We start from the raw sequence: 22,777 nt of genomic DNA, 5'->3' as shown, positions 1-22,777 counted from the left end.
CTTGGCAGAAATGGAATATAATATCCATAAGTACGTTTTAATGAGTGTCTAATCCCATGAAAATAAGAATCGTTGTGTTTTCGTTTTTCATGTTGCACCTCCACCACTTCCACAGTAGCCCAGAACGGAGACACCAAACACTGGCTCTAGCGAGGACCTTTCGCGATTTTCATGTTTTTTCGCTGCCACCGTCTCTTCCACAGAGACTGCACACACACACACACACACACACACACACACACACACACACACACACACACACACACACACACACACACACACACACACATACTTAAACCTTAGAAGCCATAATTGCTACATTGCCACAAGAGTGAAAGTCAGAACAGGCCTACATGTGCTTCAATCATGTTACGGTTGCTTCTCTCAGGACAAACCGAACACAAGCGGACACACAACCTCACCCACACCCACACCCATGCCTACGCCTACTCACAAATATTGTTAATTAGGAGAGATTATAAGATTTCCATTATATTCAGCAAGCCCAATCCTGTCGCTGGAATTGGGGAATGAGAGACCGTTCAGAAGGGAACACAGACGAGAACTCGCATTCAGCCCAGGGCTTAGATACACACACATACACGCACGCACGCACGCACGCACACGCGCACACACACACACACACACACACACACACACACACACACACACACACACACACACACACACACACACACACACACACACACACACACACACACACACACACACACACACACACACACACACACACACACACACCTGGAAACCTGTATCTCGCACAGCCAAAGTACTCCCAGCCAAATATATTCACACACAAAAAGTTTGGTGAGTTGTTTACGGTATTGACTTGAGTACTCACACGACTGTTGTTTTGGTGCAAATAATCTCAAAAGTGGAGCAATGAGCTTCAAAACATTCTGGCAATGTCATGAGTTATGGCTTCATGGTTTCACCTCAGGCATGTACACAAACTCGACCCAGAGTTCAAACCCGCTCTCCAGATGCCTCATTGCAGCGCACTAGATCTGCAGCGAAAACAACACCAACGTTCGATTTTTAAATGAGGACCAGCCCTGGAATGCTAGTTTGGTCCAAATGATGTATCTCTGTCAGTTTATGGTGTGTGTGCAGGCCAAGGCGTGTTCCAAAATGGCATTTGCCACAAGGCAAAGAGAAAGGTGGGGCCGAAGGATCCCTTGAGAAAAATCTTAATAGGATCATTGCTTTTAGGAAAAGTGCCCATGTAGACTCATGCCAACTCGCAAGGCAAATTAAATCTAACGACTCAAATTAGAGTTTGGTGATATTGCCCCCCCACCCCCTACTCCCGCCCCACCCACCCTGTTATTCACATGGAAGCCCCAGTCTGTAATTATCTGTATGAGCTAAAGGGAAACAACTGAGAGGTGACAAATCACGCACCCACACACACACACACACACACACACACACACACACACACACACACACACACACACACACACAGGCTGCTGCCGAAGATTGTTACTTCAGATCCTCCCACTCCCTTTTGCCTGGCAGTCACTCCTTTCCCTTCACCTGGTTTCCCCCGCTTACAGATAATTTCCTCGTTGGTCCCTCAGTATAAATACCAGTCCACTTCCACGGTTCATGCCAGATTGTCTTTCGCGTTACGCTGAGCTTTCCTGCACTGCTACTTGATCCTGTACCTTCTGTCTGAACTTCTGCCTGTTCCCTGCCAGATATGTTGCTTTCTCTGACTCATCTCCTGGTTTTGACTACTGCCTGTTTTTTTTGTAATAAACCTTGCAGATTTTGACTTCTTACCTGATTGTTTTTCGGTCGTGCTTGTAGGCTCACATCTGTTCTGAGTCAGTGAGCGTAACATTAATAGTTATAATAGAAGTAGTATTATTACTCCCAGTAGGGAAATTATCTACAATTCATCTATAGGAGAATAAATATTTGAAAGCAATACAGAATGCCTGAGATCCTGACTGCATCATATTCCATTAAATTTTGAATTGTCACCTGGTGCCTGAATTATGTGCTTAGATTATAGAAATTAAAGATTATATACTTATCATATTTTTCTTGCCATATTGTCTTCTTCCAACTGACTGAAGGTCATCTTCATTTCTTCAGTTAGAACAGTTAGAATTCTCATTTGGGTCCGTCTTTTAGTTCTGTGGCTTTGTTAGCTGAAAAGAGCTGCCTCCAAATACCTTTTATTCACTAGCCATGATTTCATTAAGCAAACTGGAGAAGGGCCTCACACTAGTCGTTGCCACATTGGTCACTAAAACGGCCACTGAGTAGTAGTACTAGTTTCAGCAGCAGCAAGTGTAATAATAGTACAGGAATAGTAGTAGTGGTCAGTATGTGTGGGGGGGGGGGGACGGTTCTAAGGGCCTGTGACTGACAAGGGCGCTAGAAAAACAATTAGAACATCAGGTACATATATGTGGTGCGTACTTTTTCTTTTAATTTTTAGATTGCACAAGCTCCGGCAGCCTTCCCCTCCCTCCCCCGCCAACATGTGAATAACATGTGAATGAATTTATTTTAGATTTTTTCCCCTCGGTTTCCTAATTGAACGAAGCCGTCTGATATCTTTTCATGGGGCCTTAAATCCCTAGCGGCACCCCTGGTGGTGGTTGCAGTAAAAGTTTTTATTAGTTCTTGTCGTAGAAAATCCTGTGATTTTAGGAAAGGTTGTAAAAATGTAAGACCTGGCTCGTCTTGACCAGAGAAATACCAAAGAAAAAATAAACTCACATGAAAATGGAATTGAAAAATATCAACGTATCAAAACAGATTTAAAGTAGCTGAGCAAGAAATGGAATATGTGTGCACATTGTAAGTGCACGTGTATTTGGATTGTGCATGTGTTCCTGGGTGCATGTGTGTGTGTCTTTAAGATCACATTTCCCCTCAAACACTGAATTCCCCCCGGGGGTTAAAAGGGTGGTTGGGTTCGTCTAAGTGCTAATCTTATCTTATCTAATCTTACCTTACATTTATTTATATATACTGCATATACTGTGTGTTAAAAAGTGTAAAAATTTCGGACAGTTTTAGTTAACATCCTTTGGAACAATACGTTGGATGGATCATGAGAGCATGATACGAAAGTGATGTTGAATCTCAATTAGGAGCCTGTCATCTTTGAGGTGTCGTCCAACTAGTTTTTCCTGTGAGCCTGTGTTTGGCTAGGACAAATTTGAGCTTTTTTTTTCCAACTCTCCATGTCCCTCCCCTTCCAACTCAGCCTGTGTGTGTGTGTGTGTGTGTGTGTGTGTGTTTGTTTGTGTGCGTGCATGTGTGTGTGTGTGTGTGTGTGTGTGTGCTTGCATGCGTGTGTACGTGTGTGCGTGTGTGGGTGTGTGTGTGTGTGTGCGTGCATGTTTGTGTGTGGTGATAATCGTGATTGCTCTCCAAAGTGCTATTATCTTCTATAACAAACATTTAATACCTCTCCTGTGGTGTTGCAGGACCACTTTTTTGCAGAAGAACACACACACACACACACCCACAGCCACACATGCACGCTCGCACGCACACCCAGACACACACACACACACACACACACACACACACACACACACACACACACACACACACACACACACACACACACACACACACACACACACACACACACACACACACACACACACACACACACAGGCTGAGTTGAAAGGGGAGGGACATGGAAAGTTCTGGAGAGGTGTGGCCACAACCTGGCAAAAAGGATTCTGTTCCCTGACTGGTTTCCAGTCTGCAGTGGGGCGCTGTGGGGCAGACAGGTGGAGGTGGAGAGAACGGCTCCACCACCTGCTGCACTTGCTGTACTCCCATCCAACCGCAGTGCATCAAACCACCACCGTTTTTTGGATCCAGGATGAGTTATTACGGGTCTCAGAGGGCGCTGCACAGCAGCCGCAGAGCCGGGTCAAGAGGTGACCTGAGCCCGGGAGGAGGGTTACAGTACACCACCAGCGAGGTGGTACGCGGCGGCGGCGGCAATGGATATGGCCCTGCGGAGCCCTTCACCTCCAGGACCTCCTTGGGAGGAGGACAAGGGTAGGCTGTTTGTATTATTGTTATTGTTATTATTATAACTACTACTATTAATATTATTGTTATTTGAATGTTAAATATAATAATAAGCTTCATTTATTTATTTTCATACACAACATGCAACTTAAAGTTCTTTACATCAATTAAAGTAATAATATAATAATGAAATAGTAATACTAAGTAATAATAAATACGAAAACAATATAACATGTAATCATTTGTTATATTATAATAACAGTACATTTATACTTCATATATGTACATTATAGTCATATATTATATTTATATAAGTTTTTAAGCTGCATTGGCCACTGAAATCCTCCTACCTGAACTGTTGCTGTTACTGTTGCCAGATGCACAGGGCACTCATCTAATATTAATACTTTCTTGCACTGTTCCTTAGGCCTTTGTCTGTCCTATAACACAACAAGTTGCGAGTAGACAGAAGACAATATGTCTCCTCCTACACTACTTTTTTTCAAGTTCCAAAAAAAATTAATTATCATGCACATTTTATCATGCAAATATTTCCGGATTAGAAAGTGAGGAGAAAGGTTTTTTTTATATACACAGAAAGCTTGTGTGCAAACCTTACTCTGGAGAAACAACCTGGCCCGGTTATAGATGGTTATATTATAATTTGAAAGGTCTTTAGAAGACTTATCATGAGATAATGAATTAAAAGACAAAGATTATAAGGTACAAGTGTTATTATTAAAAGAGTGGGGATGGTAGCTCAGGAGGTAGAGCTGGTGGTCTAGTAATCTAAAGGTTGCTGGTTTGATCCCAGGCTCCTCCTGCTAGCATGCTGTAGTGTCCTTGAGCAAGACACTTAACCCCTAATTGCTCCTGATGGCTGCGTCCGTCTGTGTTTGAATAATTGTAAGTCGCATTGGATAAAAGCGTCTGCTAAATGCAATGTAAACTGTAAATCATGTTTGAGTGGTATAACTAATCCATCAACATAGGCAAGTTTATTTGTATAGCATATTTTATACACAAGGGCAATTCAAAGTGCTTTACATGAGGCATAAAATACATTATGTAAAAGCAAAGTAATTATGTAATGTAAAGACGATTACATAATGTCCTGAGTCCGAATAAATAATTCACTTCCTACAAAGGTGCTGTTGTGCTTTGTCCATTATACCAAACTGAATGGGAGCTTGAAGGATTCCTCTCCTGCTTCCCAGGAGTCGTATTTTCAGCTCAGTTTACTTCTTGCTCTGACCTGCCAAGTTACCGCTGCCGCTCCATCTTAACACAAGCATGTTGTTTTCAAAGCTGCCCAAACTATTGCCCGTAGCGCTTCTTCTGCATGGGCCAATGAACGATTGTGCTGTTTAAGAAATGGGCGGAAAAACATTTGGCCCACAGGCTACCAGGCGTTGAGTTGCTCCATTTGGATGAACATGTTGGTTGATGTGGGACAGAGAGTAAATATAATTGAGCCTGAGACAGACTTGAAAGTGAAAGCCAAGTGGCGTGGCCCTGATAATGTCAGCCACTCTGTTAGACGACAACGGTGCTGGTGAGGATGGTGTTTAAACTGGTGATCACAGTTATAACCCTTAAAAATTACGCTGATAGTGATTCGTTTTCTGTGCTATTGGCGCCACGGGCAGCAGCCTCCAGCAGAAGGCCTCCATCCTGCAGGCACAGTGCCAGGACTACCTGAGGAAGGCGGAATATGCCATGCAGTTTGTAAGTTATGTGTTATCTTGTCATCTTCATCAGCGACTGCTGTTCTTTTAACTCTGTCTTGACCATTCCTTTTGGTCTTCTGCATATTTCACATTTAGTGAGAGAGCAATCGTCATATTCTTGAATGATTCTTTTTTATTTATTCATTGTGATTTACCTAGCTGTTTATATATATATATAATTTTTTTTGTGTTGAACCGTCCTGATACCCATCTGAATCTATGTGGAATGATGGGAATATATATTGCTTTTATGATTCCATCTGCAATTATCCTTGAAAGTGAAAGCATGTTAATGTAACATCTAAGGATTCAATCTAATGATCGTAGGAAACCAAGGCAAAGACAAATAATCCACCCGCTACTCAGTTTAAACTAAATTAAAAGAAAACCAATAGCAGCACTTACTTGAGAACATCCTCAGAGTCAACATTTCACACCGTAAATAAAATCTACCAGATTTAGACCTGTGAGATCTATGAAATTAGCACTAGCAGCCTTACATCTCTCTGTGACCCCTGACCGCGCTGCCCACAGGGGGCTTCCACTGCTGAAACTGAGTGCTACATGGCCATGGCCAAAGAGATGATAGACCAGCTGAGAGGCTGCGCTACCGACGTGAGGCAGATGGGTCAGTCCAACGAGAACATCATCAGGAGGCAAGAAACATGAAAAAACACTCCATACTGCTCTCTCTCCATCAGGTTTTGTTGATTTCTATCTCGGGCTGGGTATCAAGCTTCAATATTTTTACCATTGATACAATAGAGTCGAAAACAAATATGAATAGGTAAATCAAATTCGATAAAAATAGATAAAGAATCAAGTAAAAGAGCTAAAAATTAAGCAAAAATGAAGTACAATATATCTACATATTTATAATTATAGATATGCTGGTATGGTAAATATCTGTATAGCCATATTGTATAAATATATCGGTCTATAGTCTGGTGAGACAGCAGTACTGATGCCAAATTTCGACCGGCCTACACAGTTTCTTTCCAGTGTCAGCGGCCTAAAAATCAAAGTTGTGGTTTGTGCAGTAAGTAATGATTAATGCGTAATACAGAAAGTAAAGTAATAAGTAACGTTTTACCCTTTAAGCTTTTTTATTTTACCTCAGTTTTCAAGTTAGAAAAATGTAATTTGTATGAAAAAAAAAAATCTTTGGTATCAAAGTATCTATACCGATCTCTTTGTGGAAGGTTTATAAATGACACCCAGCCCTGTCTTTATCGCCTGGTTTCTTACACACTCACATTGTTTTACTGTTATTTCGCTAAACTAACCCAGTTATATGATATTTGGACGGTGCTCAACGCCCTGTTTCTTCTACACAGTATGGAGCTTTGCAAGGACCAGCTGAATGGCATCCACATGTCCATTAGTGGAACCATGCAGCGGAGATCCAGGAACAGCAGGGGGAGCATTGGAGGGTGGGAAGAGCCCGGCCGCAGCTTCACTGAGGCAATGGCCTGGATTGGGCAACAAAAGGTGCACACACACACACACACACACACACACACACACACACACACACACACACACACACACACACACACACACACACACACACACACACACACACACACCGCCCCGAAACAGCTAGGAAGGAATTGGGATCCATCACGACTAGTTGGTGATTGTTTGATTTGTTCCATATGCCTGAAGCCAAAGATAAAACATTGCAGATTCTCTTAGACATTCCTTTCAATGTAAATGACCACAAATCACATAACCAGGTCAAATATGGTTAGAGATGAAAGTATTTTTGGACACATTTTCATTCAATGGTATCCAAATGTTGCTGTCTCTCAGCCATGGCTTTGTATATTTTCACACGGATTTGTACAAGGAAAGGCAGGTCCTTATTTGAGAGGCACTTGGCCTGTTGGTAAAATCCTGAGATGTTTGCGAAAGTGGTTGTCATATAATTATGGGTGAATTAAATATTCATGATCCAGCTTGTACCTCTGACACCACCTGCTGGTCGCTGTCTGTGTTTGTATTTCGGGGAGTGGCCTCCCAAATGGCCAGCTCCCATCACCTGTAAATGTCTTGTTCTTCATGCATTTCATTCGGTGTGAAGTGACTAAATGTCTGGTTGCCTCCGTGCCAGCGTCTGATAGAGACTTCTCCCTGGGGAGACGACTCGGCGACCATCGAGCAGCAGCTCCTCACACACCAGAAGGTCCACAGCTTCATCCAGAGGAGCCCTGAGGTGGAGCGCGCCAAGGAGGACCTGGTAGGTTCACAGCGCTTCTGCATTTAGGTTGTCTCGAGAAGAAAATGTCTTCACACCTTTTAGATTCTGTCTGTCATATGAGTTGTTGGGATTCATGTGATCATTCTTGTGATAGATCAAGAAAGGAGACAAGGCTAATCTTCACGCCCTGGACCAGGAGTGGGACAATCTCCAGGTGAGAAGACATTTAAAAAGGACCTTCTCAGAGCTTACCATTTAGGTATTTAGTTGTCTAATATTCACTTGATCCATTTTGTCATATCTCTGACTATTTTTTTCTCCTGCCCCATTCTAGAAAATGTCCTTTGGCCGGACCGAGCAGCTGCGGGAGCTGCAGCAGATCATCGATGAGATTTCCAAGGAAATCATGTGGGTGAATGAAAGAGAGGAGGAAGAGCTGATCTTCGACTGGGGAGACAAGAACATCGACCTGTATATCCCGAAGAAGCAGGAGAGCTACTCGGTGAGAAACACTAGTGCAGTTAAAAATCCACCATCCACATCATTTGATTCAAGCTTTTCGAAATGCTTGGCACTGAAAATGTTGGTTATTGGATTGCAGCTAATAATCGTTGACCCATCATTTGCATAAACCCATCATAGACACTTGTTACTTTAAAGGACGCCTATTATGTTTTTCTTTATTTTCTGTCATATATATAATGTTACGATGTCAGATGTTCATATAAGACGTGGCCAGAGTGTCAGATAAAGAGGTAAACTAATGACAAAGTAATCACTGTGAGTAAAACGCTCAGATTCTGACTGCTCTGAACGCTCAGTTTTCAATGTTTTTTCCACTCTCTGCTCGAGCTGGCGTCAGTTCGTCATGGATTTCTTTATATGGTCATATGCTCCATCCGATCCGTTTCTCCAAACAAAACCAACAAGAATAGTGTGTTTTGGGAGCTGAGGAAGATAAATACATGATCAAAAATAATAATGATCTAAAATTGTTCGGACCAACGGGTTGAAATTTGGAGAAGTGGTGCAAGGCGGAGGCAGAGAGGAGCCGAGAGGCGACAGGAACTAAGTCACACTAATCGTGTGGCCCCTTCACTGATCGTGTGCCCCACCCTAGCAGTTGTGGCCCTACACAACCACATAGAGTGTTTATGCTGTGGGCTGGCCCTGCCTCAGGCAGTGTGTGGCAATCAAGGTGTGTCAAGAGCTGATTGACTAGACATGCAGCCACAAGCATTTGGTGCGAGCAGGTTTGTATTAGGTTCTGGCAACGACGTCAGCCAAAATGGTTAAGTGGCAAAACCGTAGAGTGTCCACTCGGCTGGACACACCCTGTGTCCCCGGACGCTCTCTAACCCTCCTCTTGTGTGACAGAAACTGATGAGCGCTTTGGAGGAGAAAGAGAAGGACCTGAACAAACTGAAGACCAGAGTGGACAGCGTCCTGAAGAAGAACCACCCGGCCTCCGACAAGATAGAGGTGCGGACAAACATGATCGCCAGAACTTATGCATCTGAAAAAAAACAGTATTAGTCATGTAGCCCTGGGGTTCCAAGGCTTTTTTTGCGGACGGGGGACGACTAACTTACTGAACTCCCTCTGACGGAGGGGGAAAAAAGTTTATCTACCTATAGTAAGCTGCCATGTGGTTTAATACAGGTACTCCTCACTTAACGACCGAGTTACGTTCTTAGGACCAGGTCGTTAAGCGAACTGGACGATAAGTGAGGATCCGTGTTATTTCACAGTAAGGGGGCGTGGCCATTGCAAACACTAGTGTTGTGAATACTGACAGACTACGGGAACGAGACGGAGAACAGTGATGAGATAAGTACAGTATATATAGTGTATATTGTGGCTACAGTGTATATAGTATATATAGTATCTTCTTCTTCTCTTTCTTTCGGCTGCTCCCGTTAGGGGTCGCCACAGCGGATCATCTGCTCCCAATACCTTCTGTTCTGCGCATCTTCCTCCCTTACACCAACTGCCTGCATGTCCTCCCTCACCACATCCATAAACGTTCTCTTTGGCCTTTCTATTTTCCTCTTGCCTAGCAGCTCCATCTTCAGCATCCTTCTCCCAATGTAACTCTCATCTCTCCTACACACGTGTCCAAATCATCTCAATCTCGCCTCTCTCACTTTTCCACCAATCTATATAGTGTATATAGTGTATATAGTGTATAACGGGTGATGCACGATGAGATGCTTGATGCTGAGACGCCGCGGCACGCAGGGCACACGCCACGATATTGTACGCAGCGCACAATACAGACTGTTCGGAGAGCTGATCGAAAGTCTGAACAGTCGTTAAACAGGTAGGTTGTTAAGTGAGTGAGTACCTGTACCTAAATTAATCCTAGCTGACAAAAAGTGCAAACCTCACAACAAAAAAAAAAATCATCATTAGTGAGGTTAAAAAATAATATACGTTTAATAATATAAAAAAAAGAAATTGCCACAGACCCTGTGCAATTTGTCCGAGAACCCATAGGGGGACTCAGAACTCTGTTTGGGAACTCCTAATGTTGATGACCCTTTTCTTTTCTAAGAAATCAGGCGGTGTACAACATGACCCTCGTACATCACATAATCTGTTCCCATGTTGTGTCCTCCTCAGGCCTACATGGAGACCCTGCAGACCCAGTGGAGCTGGCTCCTGAAGATCACCAAGTGTCTCCATATCCACCTGAAGGAGAATGCAGCCTACAGCCAGGTAACCACTTAACACACTGCAGTAAACCATGTCGTTTTCAAAGTAAGAAAAATAATCATTCAAAATATTAATTTACATATCATTTTTTGCTGTTGCAGTTCTTCAAAGAGGCCAACGAGACATTTGGCGTGCTGCAGAAAGAGCACGAGACGATCCGTAAGAAGTTCACCTGTGACAAGGACAGTTCCCTGGAAGACCTGCTGGTGCTCCTCAAGAGTCTGGAGGTGAGGTGGCATGGAAGCAGAGTTGGCAGTCACGTTCTTAAACTGTTTTTCGAATGAGAACCTCCGTTGTGCATCCAGGACAACAGTACACAAATCGACTGGCTGCGTGTGTCCATTGTGCGTGGTCATGTCTTTTCCAGAATGAGAAGGAGACTATCCTAAACAACAAGAGGCAGGTCCAGCACCTGACCAGCAAGTCCAAGAGCATCATAAGGCTGAGGCCCAGAAACCCAGAGGAGAAGAGCAGCACCCCAGTCATCGTCCGGGCCCTGTGCGAATTTAAACAAGACCAGGTCGGGGCCTTTCCTGCATCCTCACATTTCCACATCGCGTTGGGAAAACCAAAACTCGTTGAAATTTCACTAACAATAACCATGAATGCTGTTATTTCCCCCCGTATCTTCGTCCAAAAAGATTAGCCCCGTATGGGAAACATACCCTGTGTCAGATTTTCGAAAGAGAGATGTCTTGAGGATTCACTTCAATTGATCTCATTGATAACTGATGATGCGTATGGCCACCGGGCTCCGCAGAGGGCGATCTGTCAGGACAATGAGGGCATCCTGAAGGACAACAGCCAGCGCAGTAAGTGGCATGTGACCGGACCCGGAGGACTGGATATGTTGGTGCCCTCCGTCTGCCTGGTCATACCACCGCCGAACCCCCTCAGCATCGCCCTAGCCAACAAGTAAGAACACACACACACACACACACACACACACACACACACACACACACACACACACACACACACACACACACACACACACACACACACACACACACACACACACACACACACCGTTGACTATTAGAGAGGAATGATATGGGTCTTAGGCAGAAGTGAGGAGTAACTAAGGTTAGTACTCCTTCAACTCTCATGATTGTCAAGATATTTACCGGTTTGACTGTAAGTAAGTCAAGTTTGCACAGTTGCTTCTATGACTTTTATGAAAATGAGCTGTGGGGAGTGTACACCAACGTGCGTTTTTCTCCTAAGGAACGAGCAGTATTACGAGGCCATACTGTCCATATGGAACCAGCTCTACATCAACATCAAGAGTCTCATCTCGTGGCAGTACTGTCTTCTGGATATCAAACACATCAACTCCCTCACCCTCTCCATGGTAAGGGTGGAAAGTATAATGAAAAAAAATCACCACAAAAACAAACCTAGACCGGACTGACTTGGTACAACACAGTCACACGAGGTTAATAAAACAAAACAGATCATCAAAGTAATGGTTTGTTATTTGTCTTCCCCAATTTTATTTTGTGTTGAACAAAATTTGAACAATTTATTTTCTTTGTGTCGTCTAAAATTATAACTTTTTGGTGTGTGTGTGTGTGTGTTTTACCAGCTGGCTCGTATGCGGCCAGAGGAGTACCGCAGCATCATCAAGAGTCTGGAGACGCACTACGACGACTTCAAGCTCACTTCCCATGGCTCAGAGATGTTTGTGGATGAGGACAAGAGGAGCATCGAGAACCAGTTTACTGGAGCCCAGGCCCACTACGACCAACTGGTTGTGCAGCTGCCTGCTTACAGTCAGTACATCTGATGCTTTCTGTTCCCATGTGCTGGAAAATAGAAAAAGGTTTATAATCTGAAAAGGATTTGGCTTTTTCAATACAGACCCATTTCGTAAAGGTGCTAGAGAATATGTAATCATATGAATAATGTGTAATATGTATATGTAATAGGTATAATGTTATTATATAATAATAATCACAGATGCAGCTTATAACATTATTATTTCATGGCTCTGTGGAATACTCGATTCTGATCGCTCAATCGCGGGAATCGACTATTTCCGACTCATGACCACTGTCTGTTAATAATGACCGTCATCACGGGCAACCACTCCTCTGCCTATATTCACTTCATTCCATATATTATCCCTTAAGTATCGCCCAACACTTATCTTTCTCCAGCCGTGCAGCAACAACAAATTGAAGTACAGGAGGCTGAGAAGCAGCGCCAACACCAGCTGATCATAATACAACACCAGCAGCAGCAGCAGCAGCAGCAGCAGCAGCAGCAGCAGCAGCAGCAGCAGCAACAAGCAGCTGCCGAGGAGGAGGCGAGGAGAATGGAGGAGGTGAGAAGAAGAGTGGAAATGAAGAAAGTTGAGGTGAAGAAAACAGAAGTGAGGAAAGAGGTGGCGAACAAAGAGCAGACAGTGAAGAAGGAGGCGGTGAGAGTGACCAGGGCGGAGCCGGCAGCGGCGAAGAGGAAGATAGTCGCGTCCAACAGCACCTCCACGTCCCGCAGCCTGACGGTGCTGCAGGCCCTCAGGGCCCGGATGGAGGACTTGGAGGGAGCGCTCACTCAACACATTCACATCTGTCTGGGCGAGGATGCATCATACGACTGCGGGCTCAGGATCACACAGCTGGAGGTAGATGTCTCAAACAACTACACGATACATTTCCCACACTTCCACTTCTTTGGTTCATTACCATGACACTGCCCGCACATTGTGTTGTTTGTCTACAGGCGGTTCAGCGCGACATTGACTCCACCCGTTTGGAATACCTGAGTGTCAAGGAGCATATGCTGAAGGAGCTGGAGGGCATGACAGATTCTGACAAAGCCCAATTCCTGCGCAGCGAGATCAGTGTGATCAACCAGAGACTTGGCAGCTTAGAAGGCAGCTCCTCAGCTTATCTACAAAGGTATGGCTGCAGGAGCACACACACATACGCACACAGACTGTGGGAGTCTGCTCCCAGGTACGGGTTGAGGGAGGGTGATGGAGTCTCTCTGGCCATGGGTTGAGGGTTTTTATTACAACTGTTAAACAGAAAGCCTCACTGGCCAAAGGATAAATGATAACCAATAATGAGCAGGAGGAATGACGTTCCAGTCTGGCTCCTGGACGGCTGACGTGCCTGTGCGCCGATCCCCTCTGTAAGACAGACAAACATTAAGGAAGCTCCCTTCCCCGGATCGGACCATCAGCCCGGACAGGCGCTGATTCGGCCAACTCGGGTCATCTGGGTGGCCGCGGGAAGGAAGCCATGCTGCCCCCCCCGGAGAGGGAGAGTCAGCCACAATCATCTGGAGAGCCAGGTACCACTGGATGATCAGGGCGTTTGCGTCCTTCATGTGGTGGAGCCACTGCAGTGGGGCATGGTCCGAACCATGGGTGAAAACGCGTCCCAGGAGGTAATAGCAGAGGGAACTGACAGGCCCACTTGATCACAAGACACTCCTTCTCCACTGTACTGTACCTCGAATCCTGCTCTGAAAGCTGTGGCTGAGGTACAGCAACGGCTGGTCGGTCCCCTCCACATCCTGGAACAAGACTGCGCCCAGCCTTCTGTCTCACATGTGAGTCTGCAGAGATAATGGGACAGAGAAGTTAGGGTTGGAGAGCTGACTTTACCTTCGCAAATGCCTGCTGGCACTTCTCTGACCACTGGATCGGATCTAGAGCACCATTTCGAATTAAGTCGGACAAGGGGCTGGTAGTCTCCGAAAAGTCAGGTACAAACCTCCTATAGTAGCCCACCTAGCCCAAAGAACTGCTTCGGCTACTTCTTGGTCTCTGACCGCAGCAGCTGCAGTGGAGAACATCGACTTTTCCTTGGACTCCTGAGACAACTGAATCTGCCAGTAGCCCTTGGTTAAATCCAGTGTCGTGAAAAAACAAAGTGTACCCAACCGGTCGAGAAGTTCAGTAGTCTAGGCAGAACCTGACTGACCCTTCGGGCTTACCCACCAGAGCGATGGGGCTAGACCAGTCACTCCTCTATCACCCCCATGTCCAGCATGGCCTCTAATTCAGCCTGCACGATCTTGCGTTTATGTTAGGGCAGGCGGTAGGGCTGAGAGTGCACCTTCGCCTCGGGGTCGTCTCCACATGGTGGTGTATGAGGGACGTAAGGCCTCGCAGTGAGTAGAAAGCATCATAGAAGTGATTCTGAAATTAGGCCACATCCACCCCCTCGGATGGAGAGAAGTGGTTACTAAACAGGGCCGCGGTATGATGGCCGCTTTTGGAACCTCCGGCGTCAACTTATCTCGCTCAATGACTGGCGTGGCCAGAGCTACTGACGCCCCCTACCTCCATTCTTTTAATCTGTGTCGACCGTTGCCTGTCAGACCGTTCAACCTCATAATCGACCTCTCCAACCTGCCGCGTGACCACAAAAGCCCCTCGCCTCTTTGCGAGCATTTTAGAGCGTAGGGAGCAACTCTAACACCTTGTCTCCCGGTGCGAATGGTGTGAGCCCCCCCTGTCGTATAAGAGGTGCTGATGTTCCTGAACCCTGGAGCAAATTCTCTGATAATGGCCGAATCAGCGCGTGTAACTTTGCTCTCAGGTCCATAACATACTGTATCTCGTTCTTCTTGGTGCTAGGACCTTCCTCGCAGTTTTATTTAATTTGGTCTGGCACCCCCTGCCAAAGAGGAGTTCAAAGAGAGAAAATCCCGTGGAGGCCTGGGGAACCTCCCGTATCGCAAACAATAGGGGGTCGAACCACTTGTCCTAATTATGGCTATCATCGTGAAAGAACTTCTGAATCATGTTTTTCAGTGTTTTATTTAAGCGCTCCACCAGACCGTCAGTCTGATTTTCCAAGTCCAAACTCATAAAGTTCACATAAAGTCACAGAAAGTGTATGTGACATAATGTTGGTGCCCTGGTCCTTCAGAATCCCGACTTAAACAGGGAGATAACCTTAAACAGTGCCTGCACGACACTATTGTATACAGTTTCTATATGTAATACTACGCAATGCCACCAGCTCAGGGAGCCGGGTTGCATAATCCATTAGGAGTAGCACAAACTGAAACCTGCGGGCACTGCTGTCTAACAGCCTGATGAGGTCCATACAGTGTCTTTTGAAGCTGGACTAGGGGGAGGGGCCTCAACGGCGCTCTTGACATAGCCGGAGGGTTGACTAACTGGCCCACAGGACACAGGGCGCACCATTTACACACATCTGCCCAAATGCCCAGCCAGTAGAAGCGGACTATTATCCGCTGTTGTGTTTTATCGTGAATGGCGATTGGGTTATGGTGCTCTTCAGGACCAACAATTGGGTTATTTCCTCTCCTGAGTGTGACGGCTCACTCGATATAACCTGTCCCTAATCACCAAAAATTACCTGTTGCTCGTTGATTCGTCTAACGCGCAACAGGTTAAAGCCCCCATTCCCACACACACTCAGGATAGGAGCCCGTGTCATGACGTGTTCAATCTGCTCCTGGGCTAACTCCAGCTAGCCCACTCTCTACAGTAAACTGGTGTTTACAACACCTTGTCTTCTGTGCCTCTGTGCCGGAGGGCCCTGAAAACATCACTTGGGTGGCGTGTGGTGGTGAAACTACCACAGCGTCAAACCCTGGCCAATCTGTGGCCAAAATCAGGGAGTGTGACAGACGGACCCAGCTGGTAAACATTTGCCCTCCAGGGCAGGCAGGAGGGGGACCGTGCGTTGGGATGGACTGGGGACCCGGCGAATACCGAGTGGGAACGTCGCTCCCTTGTCCGTGTTCGGGCGCCACTTGTGGGGGTGTCTGCCCCCAGGTTGTGGGTTGCTAACATCGCAAGGGTTTTTATTACAACTGTTTAACAGAAAGGCTTGTTTGCCAAAGGGATATATAAAAATAAATTATGAGTTTGGCGCAGGAGGAATGACATTCCAGTCTGATTCCTGGCATGCCTGTGCCCAGATCCCTCTCTGCAAGACAGACAAACATAAAGAAAGCTCCCTGCCCCGGATCGGCCGAATCAGTGCTGATTGGGGCAGCTGGGCGGCCGCGGGAAGGAAGCCAAGCTGCCGTCTGCAACCACCGCTTAACCACGCCCCTTGGTCCGCCACACACACACACACACACACACACACACACACACACACACACACACACACACACACACACACACACACACACACACACACACACACACACACACACACACACACACACACACACACACACACACACACACGATTGTTTGCTTTTATTTCATGGTGACTGGCCATGCATGCTTGGATAATCACTTGTAATTTTTTTGCCAAGAAACATAACAAGAGATTACGATTTTAAATTCAGGTGCATAAATGAGTAATTTGTCAGAAGCATATTGTGGTGATGGTGGAATGATATATTGCAGCAGATTGTGCCACTGAAAAGCAAAACTACTGGATGTATATTTAAAACAGATTGGTAAGATTGTTTTGGAAATACAGCTCCTGGAAGTGTAAATTAGTTAAAAAAAATTATTGGATACCGAAAATGGGTTTAAAGTTTAGACAAGGATTTCCATACTTTATTCAAGTTATTTGATATATGAGTGATTTCGCTCACCTTAAATGACTGTCAGAAGAGGGTTATGGAATTCATCAATCTGGTGAAGTTGTTTTACGTTTATGTATTTGGGCCATTGGAAACATTTAGGACTTTTACACACATTTAGAAAGTGGGGATAAATTGGAGGAAGTATTTTTTTCCTCTGCCTTACAATTTCTTTCCTTCTACCGCTCTCTCAATCAGGCTGCGGGCTCTAAGGGACCTGCTCGAGAGTGTGGCACGGGCTGAGGACATAGTGAAAGTTCATGAGGCCAGACTGACAGAGAAGGAGACCACATCTCTGATACCTGGAGAAGTGGAGGACTACATCTACACCCTCACAGTAATGTTTTATGCAGCATAGCGATTTAATCCTTCTAGCTCATTGTTTCATGTCAGTTACACATAGTCACTGCATATGACTTAATAAATGGTATACTTCAGCAGAGATCCCATTCCTTTTAGTTCATTAATGGCTCAGTGGTCCCTTGCTGTTTTGTATTAAAAACACACAGTATTTAAGCCTTGAGGAGACCTTAAGTGATGCATTTAATAAGTATTTGTTTCTTCTGTACTTTTCCTGCCTACTTGGTGCTGCCCTTCTCATTGGTATTTTTATGCATGTTGTTTGGCCGTAGAACATGAAGTTGGAGTTGGACCAAAAGAGGGATGTTGTTTCCTCCATGGAGGCAGAGTTGGCCAAGGTGAGCCACTGGAACGGCCAGGTGTGCGAGTCCTTCCACCGGTGTGACTTGATCCTCTCAAAATACAGTGAGCAGGTTGGCCTGCTGGCAGACCGCTGGAGACGTATCCAAAACCAGATCGACTACAGGTTTGTCATCTTCTCACCATTTGGACGGACACACACTGAAAAAACAACATGCATGCAATGAGATGTGTGAATGGGATGATGAAAATCTCAGTTTGAAACACAATAAAATAGTGTACATGTAGCTCTTTAGCATAGTTTCACATTGATTCCAATGTGAAACAGCTACAGAAGATCAAAAAACAGCTACAAAAAACAGCTACAGAAGATCAAGAATCACTTGTGAAAAAATTACACTGAAGCTTGTCTAGTGTTATAGTGCATATAGTATATATGTATATACATATAGTGTTTACCGTTGTTAATTGTCCCACCTTTCTTTCCCTGGCTCAGACTTCAGGATCTGGAGTCGTATCAGCCTCAGCTGGAGCACTACAAGCGAAGCAGCACCTCCCTCAACGAGTGGATAAGTTCCACGCGGAGAAGACATGACGTCTTGCAGGCCACCAAGATAGAAGACCTCCAAACGCTGAATGAGCACATCAACCACCAAAAGGTCTGTGTGTCTCATGCATCACGACCGCTAATGATGCTGCTCAACTTAACAATTCCTGTCAATGGTTAAGGTTTGTTTAGAAAATGACTCACATGGGAATATAAATATCTGTCCCAGGCACTGAATTCAGAGATCAAGGGGAAGAGGGAGACAGTGGAAGGTGTTCTAAAAGACACAGAGGCTTGTGTGATCTCCATCAAGGTATGGAGGTCTATTCATACACAAAAATACATTATGTATTCAACAATAAAAACATTACCTTTGCTTTGCTTGCTGTTGCTATTTCGATTCAATTATGTTTTTGTATTCTTACAGGACTACGAATCAGACCTGGCCTCATACAGCTCCGGTTTGGAGACACTGCTTAATATCCCCATCAAGAGAACCATGCTGAAATCCCCATCTATGGATCTAACTCAGGAGGTAATAGCATCAAGCAGGTTAATTTATGTTAGTTAGATTATTTGTAGTAAAAGGGCCTTATATTGTTACAAATGAGTTCTGGCTGTGAAAACAGCAAACTAAGTTAACTAATGGCAGAACATTTCTAATGGATAATTTGAGACAAAACTAAGAAGAACAATACAACTAAATAACACATTGTCAATGTTGAATAAACACACCCTTCCTCATCCATTTATTAGTTTGACTATTCCAGGGCTTCTGGTCTAGTTACATGACTAAATTGTTGTAGCTATTAAATAAATGTATTTATAATATTATTAACGATACTGAGCTGTCTTTCTTCTTCTCATTGTCCCAGGCTACACTGCTGCAGTCTCGCTACATGGAGCTTCTCACCCTCTCTGGTGACTACTACAAATACTTGGGAGAGATGCTCAAAAACATGGAGGAGCTCAAGGTACTAATGCATTCACATTGTGCTTTACTCAGTCCATCATCATGAAAAGTCCTTAGCAAATGTGTGTTAATCCGAACACTTATCTGCTGTTTTGTCATCTCCAGAGAAGTTTTTTCGTGTTTTATTTTTTATTATTTAAAAATTTTCCTCAACACTTGGTCATGAAATGGCTTGATTCGCCCTGATTCGCAAATTCAGTATGTCTTCTTTGTCTGATTTTATAAAACACCTGTCTAGCTTGAACATTTTAAAATATATTTTTTAATTCCTTTTAGAAATTATGCACTTCTGTATATGCTTGTATTTTGATTCCTTTCCATCTTTGCTGTGTCTCTCCATTAGATACGCAACACCAAAATTGACCTCCTTCAGGAAGAGCTTCGTCTGCTAAAGGAAGACATCCAAGATTGCAATGCAAAGAACTGCCAGCTGGAGGATGCCATTGCCCGCTACCAGCTGGAACTTTCCAAGTCACAGGATCAACTGTTGTCAGTGGAGGAAGTGAAAAGAAACACTGCCCTGCAGTGCAGCGCAACCAAAGAGAGCCTGGACTCCACCCACGGCCAGCTCACAGACCTAAAGGATCAGCTTGAGCACCTAAACTACCTGATCGAGGAAGAAAAGAGAAAAAGGAAGATGGCAGATGAGCGTTACACCAAGCAGCAGGAAGAGTATGACATAGTGCTCAGAAAGAGGCAGAAGGAACTGCAGGACATCAACTGGGCCAAGATGGAGATGGAGAAGAGCGTAGCGGATAAGCAGCAGGAGATCGACAAGTTGCGACATCAGCTGACTGAGGAAACGGTGAAGGTGAGGGATCTGCAGCTGGAAATTTCAAAGGTAAGGACCCAGTGCAGTGCAGAGATTAATAACTTAAAGCTCAGCTATGAATCCCAGATCCATGCTAGTCACACAGACATCCAGCGGCTGGCAGCCCAGGGGGAAGAGGACACAACAGAGCTGAAGCTGTGGTATGACAGGACTGAGGCAGAGAGGAAGAATCTTGAGGACGAACTAAGAAGGCTGCGATTGTCCATCAGTAGGTCTGAGGAAGACAGGAGGAGAGCAGAAGAGGAAGCTCACAGTCAGCGCTCTGTTATCACAGAGGAAGGACGCATGAGGAGAGAACTGGAGGCTCAAATAGAGATACTTAATAATCAGAGAGAGGAAGACAGTAACCAGTACAGAGAAGAGCTGGTTGAGCTTACAAAGAGCCTGCAAGAAAAAAGCGATCAGCTGGTTTACCTCACACACAGCCTGGAAGAAGAGACACGCAGAAGGAAAACCACAGTGGAAGGCCAGGCTGTGATGGAGGAGACCCTGGGTCAGCTACAGGCCAAGCTGGCTAGCTCCTCTGTGGCTCTTGCTCAGTTGAGGGAGTGTGAGCAGGAGCTTGAAAAGATGCAATTAGAGCTGGAGAGGCAGCGCAGTGACAGGAGCAGAATTGACCAGAATTTTACCAGATTACAGGGACGCATCAAGGACCTCCAGTCTGTAAGAGATGGGCTGGAGAGCGAGCTAGAGATACTTAAGAAATCCAATCAAGATGAAGTGACTAGAAGGAGGAGGGTAGAAACAGAGCTGGAACAGACCACAATGACCATTAGGGAGTATACAAACACCATCACCACATTGCAACAAAGCCAAGAGAAGGTCAATGCATCACAAAAGAAAGCTGAGGAAGAAAAACGTTGCCTGCAAGATGAGCTTGAACAATGTTTGAGGCAAAAGAAGGCCTTCACAGGAGGTTTTAGTCAGTTGAGTTCTGAACTAAAGGCTCTTCAGCAAAAGCTTCTCCATGAGCAGGCACAGGTAAAGGCGGCAAACAATCGGAACGAGAGCCTTAACAAAACCATAGAAGAAAAGAGTAGGGCATTGAATGAGTACTGTGTTGAGCTTCAGAGGCTGAAGAGGGTCACAGAAACACTGACCAAAGACCGACTAACACTGGTGGAGGAGCTACGATCCTTGAGAAATGAGAAAGCTCAGCTCTCGAGATCCAAACAGGGAAGTGATGATGAGCTGGCTGCCCAAATGATTTCTTTGGAACGTCAACTTCAGGGTAGTACCCGCAACAATTTAGACTACCAGAATCTTGTTTCAGAGCTTTCATCGGAGAGGGAGAAACTGAAGGTGGAGATAGAGCAAATACGAAGGCAGGCTCTTGAGGTACAATGAAATCTGAAACTTTGGACTGCTTTTGTCTTTCCAAATCAGAGTCCCAACTAAGATTGATCAGAAAATCATTGTCTCTGAGAAATCTTACTCTTGCATGCCTAAACACTCGTAGATGCCCTGTAGATGCCTTGCTCTTCTAATGACACTGATTTAAACACATATGTCAAAATATGTGCAAATCATTTTCATAAGCACATAAATAATTTGCATGCAAATGCCTGCAAATATGCAAATGAGTCTGTCTCGCAATCTAATTACCCTACCAGCAGTCATTTAACTATCAGCATGCATTTTTCCTTTTGCTTGTTTTATCCAGAGTGATCAATAGTCAAAATGGAGTCACTGTCTCCACTCCTGAATTCCAAAGCATTGAGTACATTTGTGAATGTTTGTCTATTCTGCAATGTCCTTTCCCCTAAACTACAATCTGCAATTTATATCGACCTTGCTTAGATTATATCTTAAACAAAATTCTGTACATACATGTCTTCCAAAGACGTGTCAATAAATTAATGCTAGCAAATTTGTATTGTCCTATTTGAGAAGTGTGTAGTAACTCTGTTGTTTTGTTAAATTGCAGAGAGTAGGCTTTTATTTTCTACAGCACAGTAGTAATAGCAATAGTGTATTGAGGGGCGAAATCACAAAGAATGGATTGCGGCTTATAGCCGCTAATAGCACCATGAATTGCACATTCATTTGCACCCGCTATCTGTGGCTTCTTAGCGTCCGATTCACAAATGATATTGCACTAATGATATGGCAGTGCAAACACGCCCATAAAGTTTTGCTGCTGAGTGCAATTTGCCCTTGTTTTGTGTCTGATCGCAATTATGAATGTGGCTAATTAAATAAGGGCAATTGTCCGGTGCTGCACGATCAATAAGCAGACCTGTCAACATTGGGATTTGAAAATAATATAAATGGTCCGGAGTGGGGGTGAGTTATGCACGGGAAGACCCCCAGCGGTGTACTGGTAATGCACAGCGGGGATTAAGTGATCAGACACAATCAGACGTCTAATGGGGAGACCCCGTTCGGAGGCTGCATTGTAAGACCCTATTGGGAACTCCCAATGTTTAACTTGACAGGTTTACTGTCAGGAACCGCTGTCATTATTTTTGTCTGCGAAGTTACCACCAGGTCTCTAGAGGGGCCAAGGGGCCAATTCTGGACAAAATGTATG

At 44.7% G+C, this 22,777-nt stretch overlaps 2 protein-coding genes across 2 annotated transcripts in view; both read left to right on the top strand.

Moving 5' to 3' along the window:
- Positions 1-3,886: 3,886 nt before the first annotated feature.
- On the top strand, positions 3,887-6,440 carry LOC307228264 (desmoplakin-A-like; the record flags this gene model as incomplete). Its single annotated transcript, XM_079997883.1, has 3 exons — positions 3,887-4,068; positions 5,694-5,769; positions 6,306-6,440. 3 exons carry the CDS (start codon positions 3,887-3,889, stop codon positions 6,438-6,440), a joined length of 393 nt encoding a protein of 130 aa, XP_079854009.1.
- Positions 6,441-7,189: 749 nt separating this feature from the next.
- Positions 7,190-22,777, top strand: part of LOC307228255 (desmoplakin-B-like) — a 32,157-nt gene continuing 16,569 nt past the window's right edge. Inside the window, exons 1-20 of the mRNA XM_079997873.1 lie at positions 7,190-7,262; positions 7,888-8,013; positions 8,129-8,188; positions 8,309-8,476; positions 9,352-9,456; positions 10,600-10,695; positions 10,794-10,919; positions 11,060-11,212; positions 11,453-11,607; positions 11,920-12,046; positions 12,281-12,467; positions 13,068-13,321; positions 13,420-13,598; positions 17,431-17,569; positions 17,865-18,058; positions 18,389-18,551; positions 18,669-18,752; positions 18,867-18,974; positions 19,315-19,413; positions 19,756-20,253. Coding sequence (XP_079853999.1) covers positions 7,239-7,262; positions 7,888-8,013; positions 8,129-8,188; positions 8,309-8,476; positions 9,352-9,456; positions 10,600-10,695; positions 10,794-10,919; positions 11,060-11,212; positions 11,453-11,607; positions 11,920-12,046; positions 12,281-12,467; positions 13,068-13,321; positions 13,420-13,598; positions 17,431-17,569; positions 17,865-18,058; positions 18,389-18,551; positions 18,669-18,752; positions 18,867-18,974; positions 19,315-19,413; positions 19,756-20,253 — 3,045 coding nt within the window. The 5' untranslated portion in view covers positions 7,190-7,238. The remainder of the gene's footprint in view (positions 7,263-7,887; positions 8,014-8,128; positions 8,189-8,308; positions 8,477-9,351; positions 9,457-10,599; positions 10,696-10,793; positions 10,920-11,059; positions 11,213-11,452; positions 11,608-11,919; positions 12,047-12,280; positions 12,468-13,067; positions 13,322-13,419; positions 13,599-17,430; positions 17,570-17,864; positions 18,059-18,388; positions 18,552-18,668; positions 18,753-18,866; positions 18,975-19,314; positions 19,414-19,755; positions 20,254-22,777) is intronic.

Source organism: Zeus faber (genome assembly GCF_960531495.2).
Source record: "Zeus faber genome assembly, chromosome: 1".
NCBI lineage: Eukaryota > Metazoa > Chordata > Actinopteri > Zeiformes > Zeidae > Zeus > Zeus faber.
The sequence above is the reverse complement of the archived record's forward strand: the minus strand, read 5'-3'. Positions and strand labels throughout refer to the sequence as shown.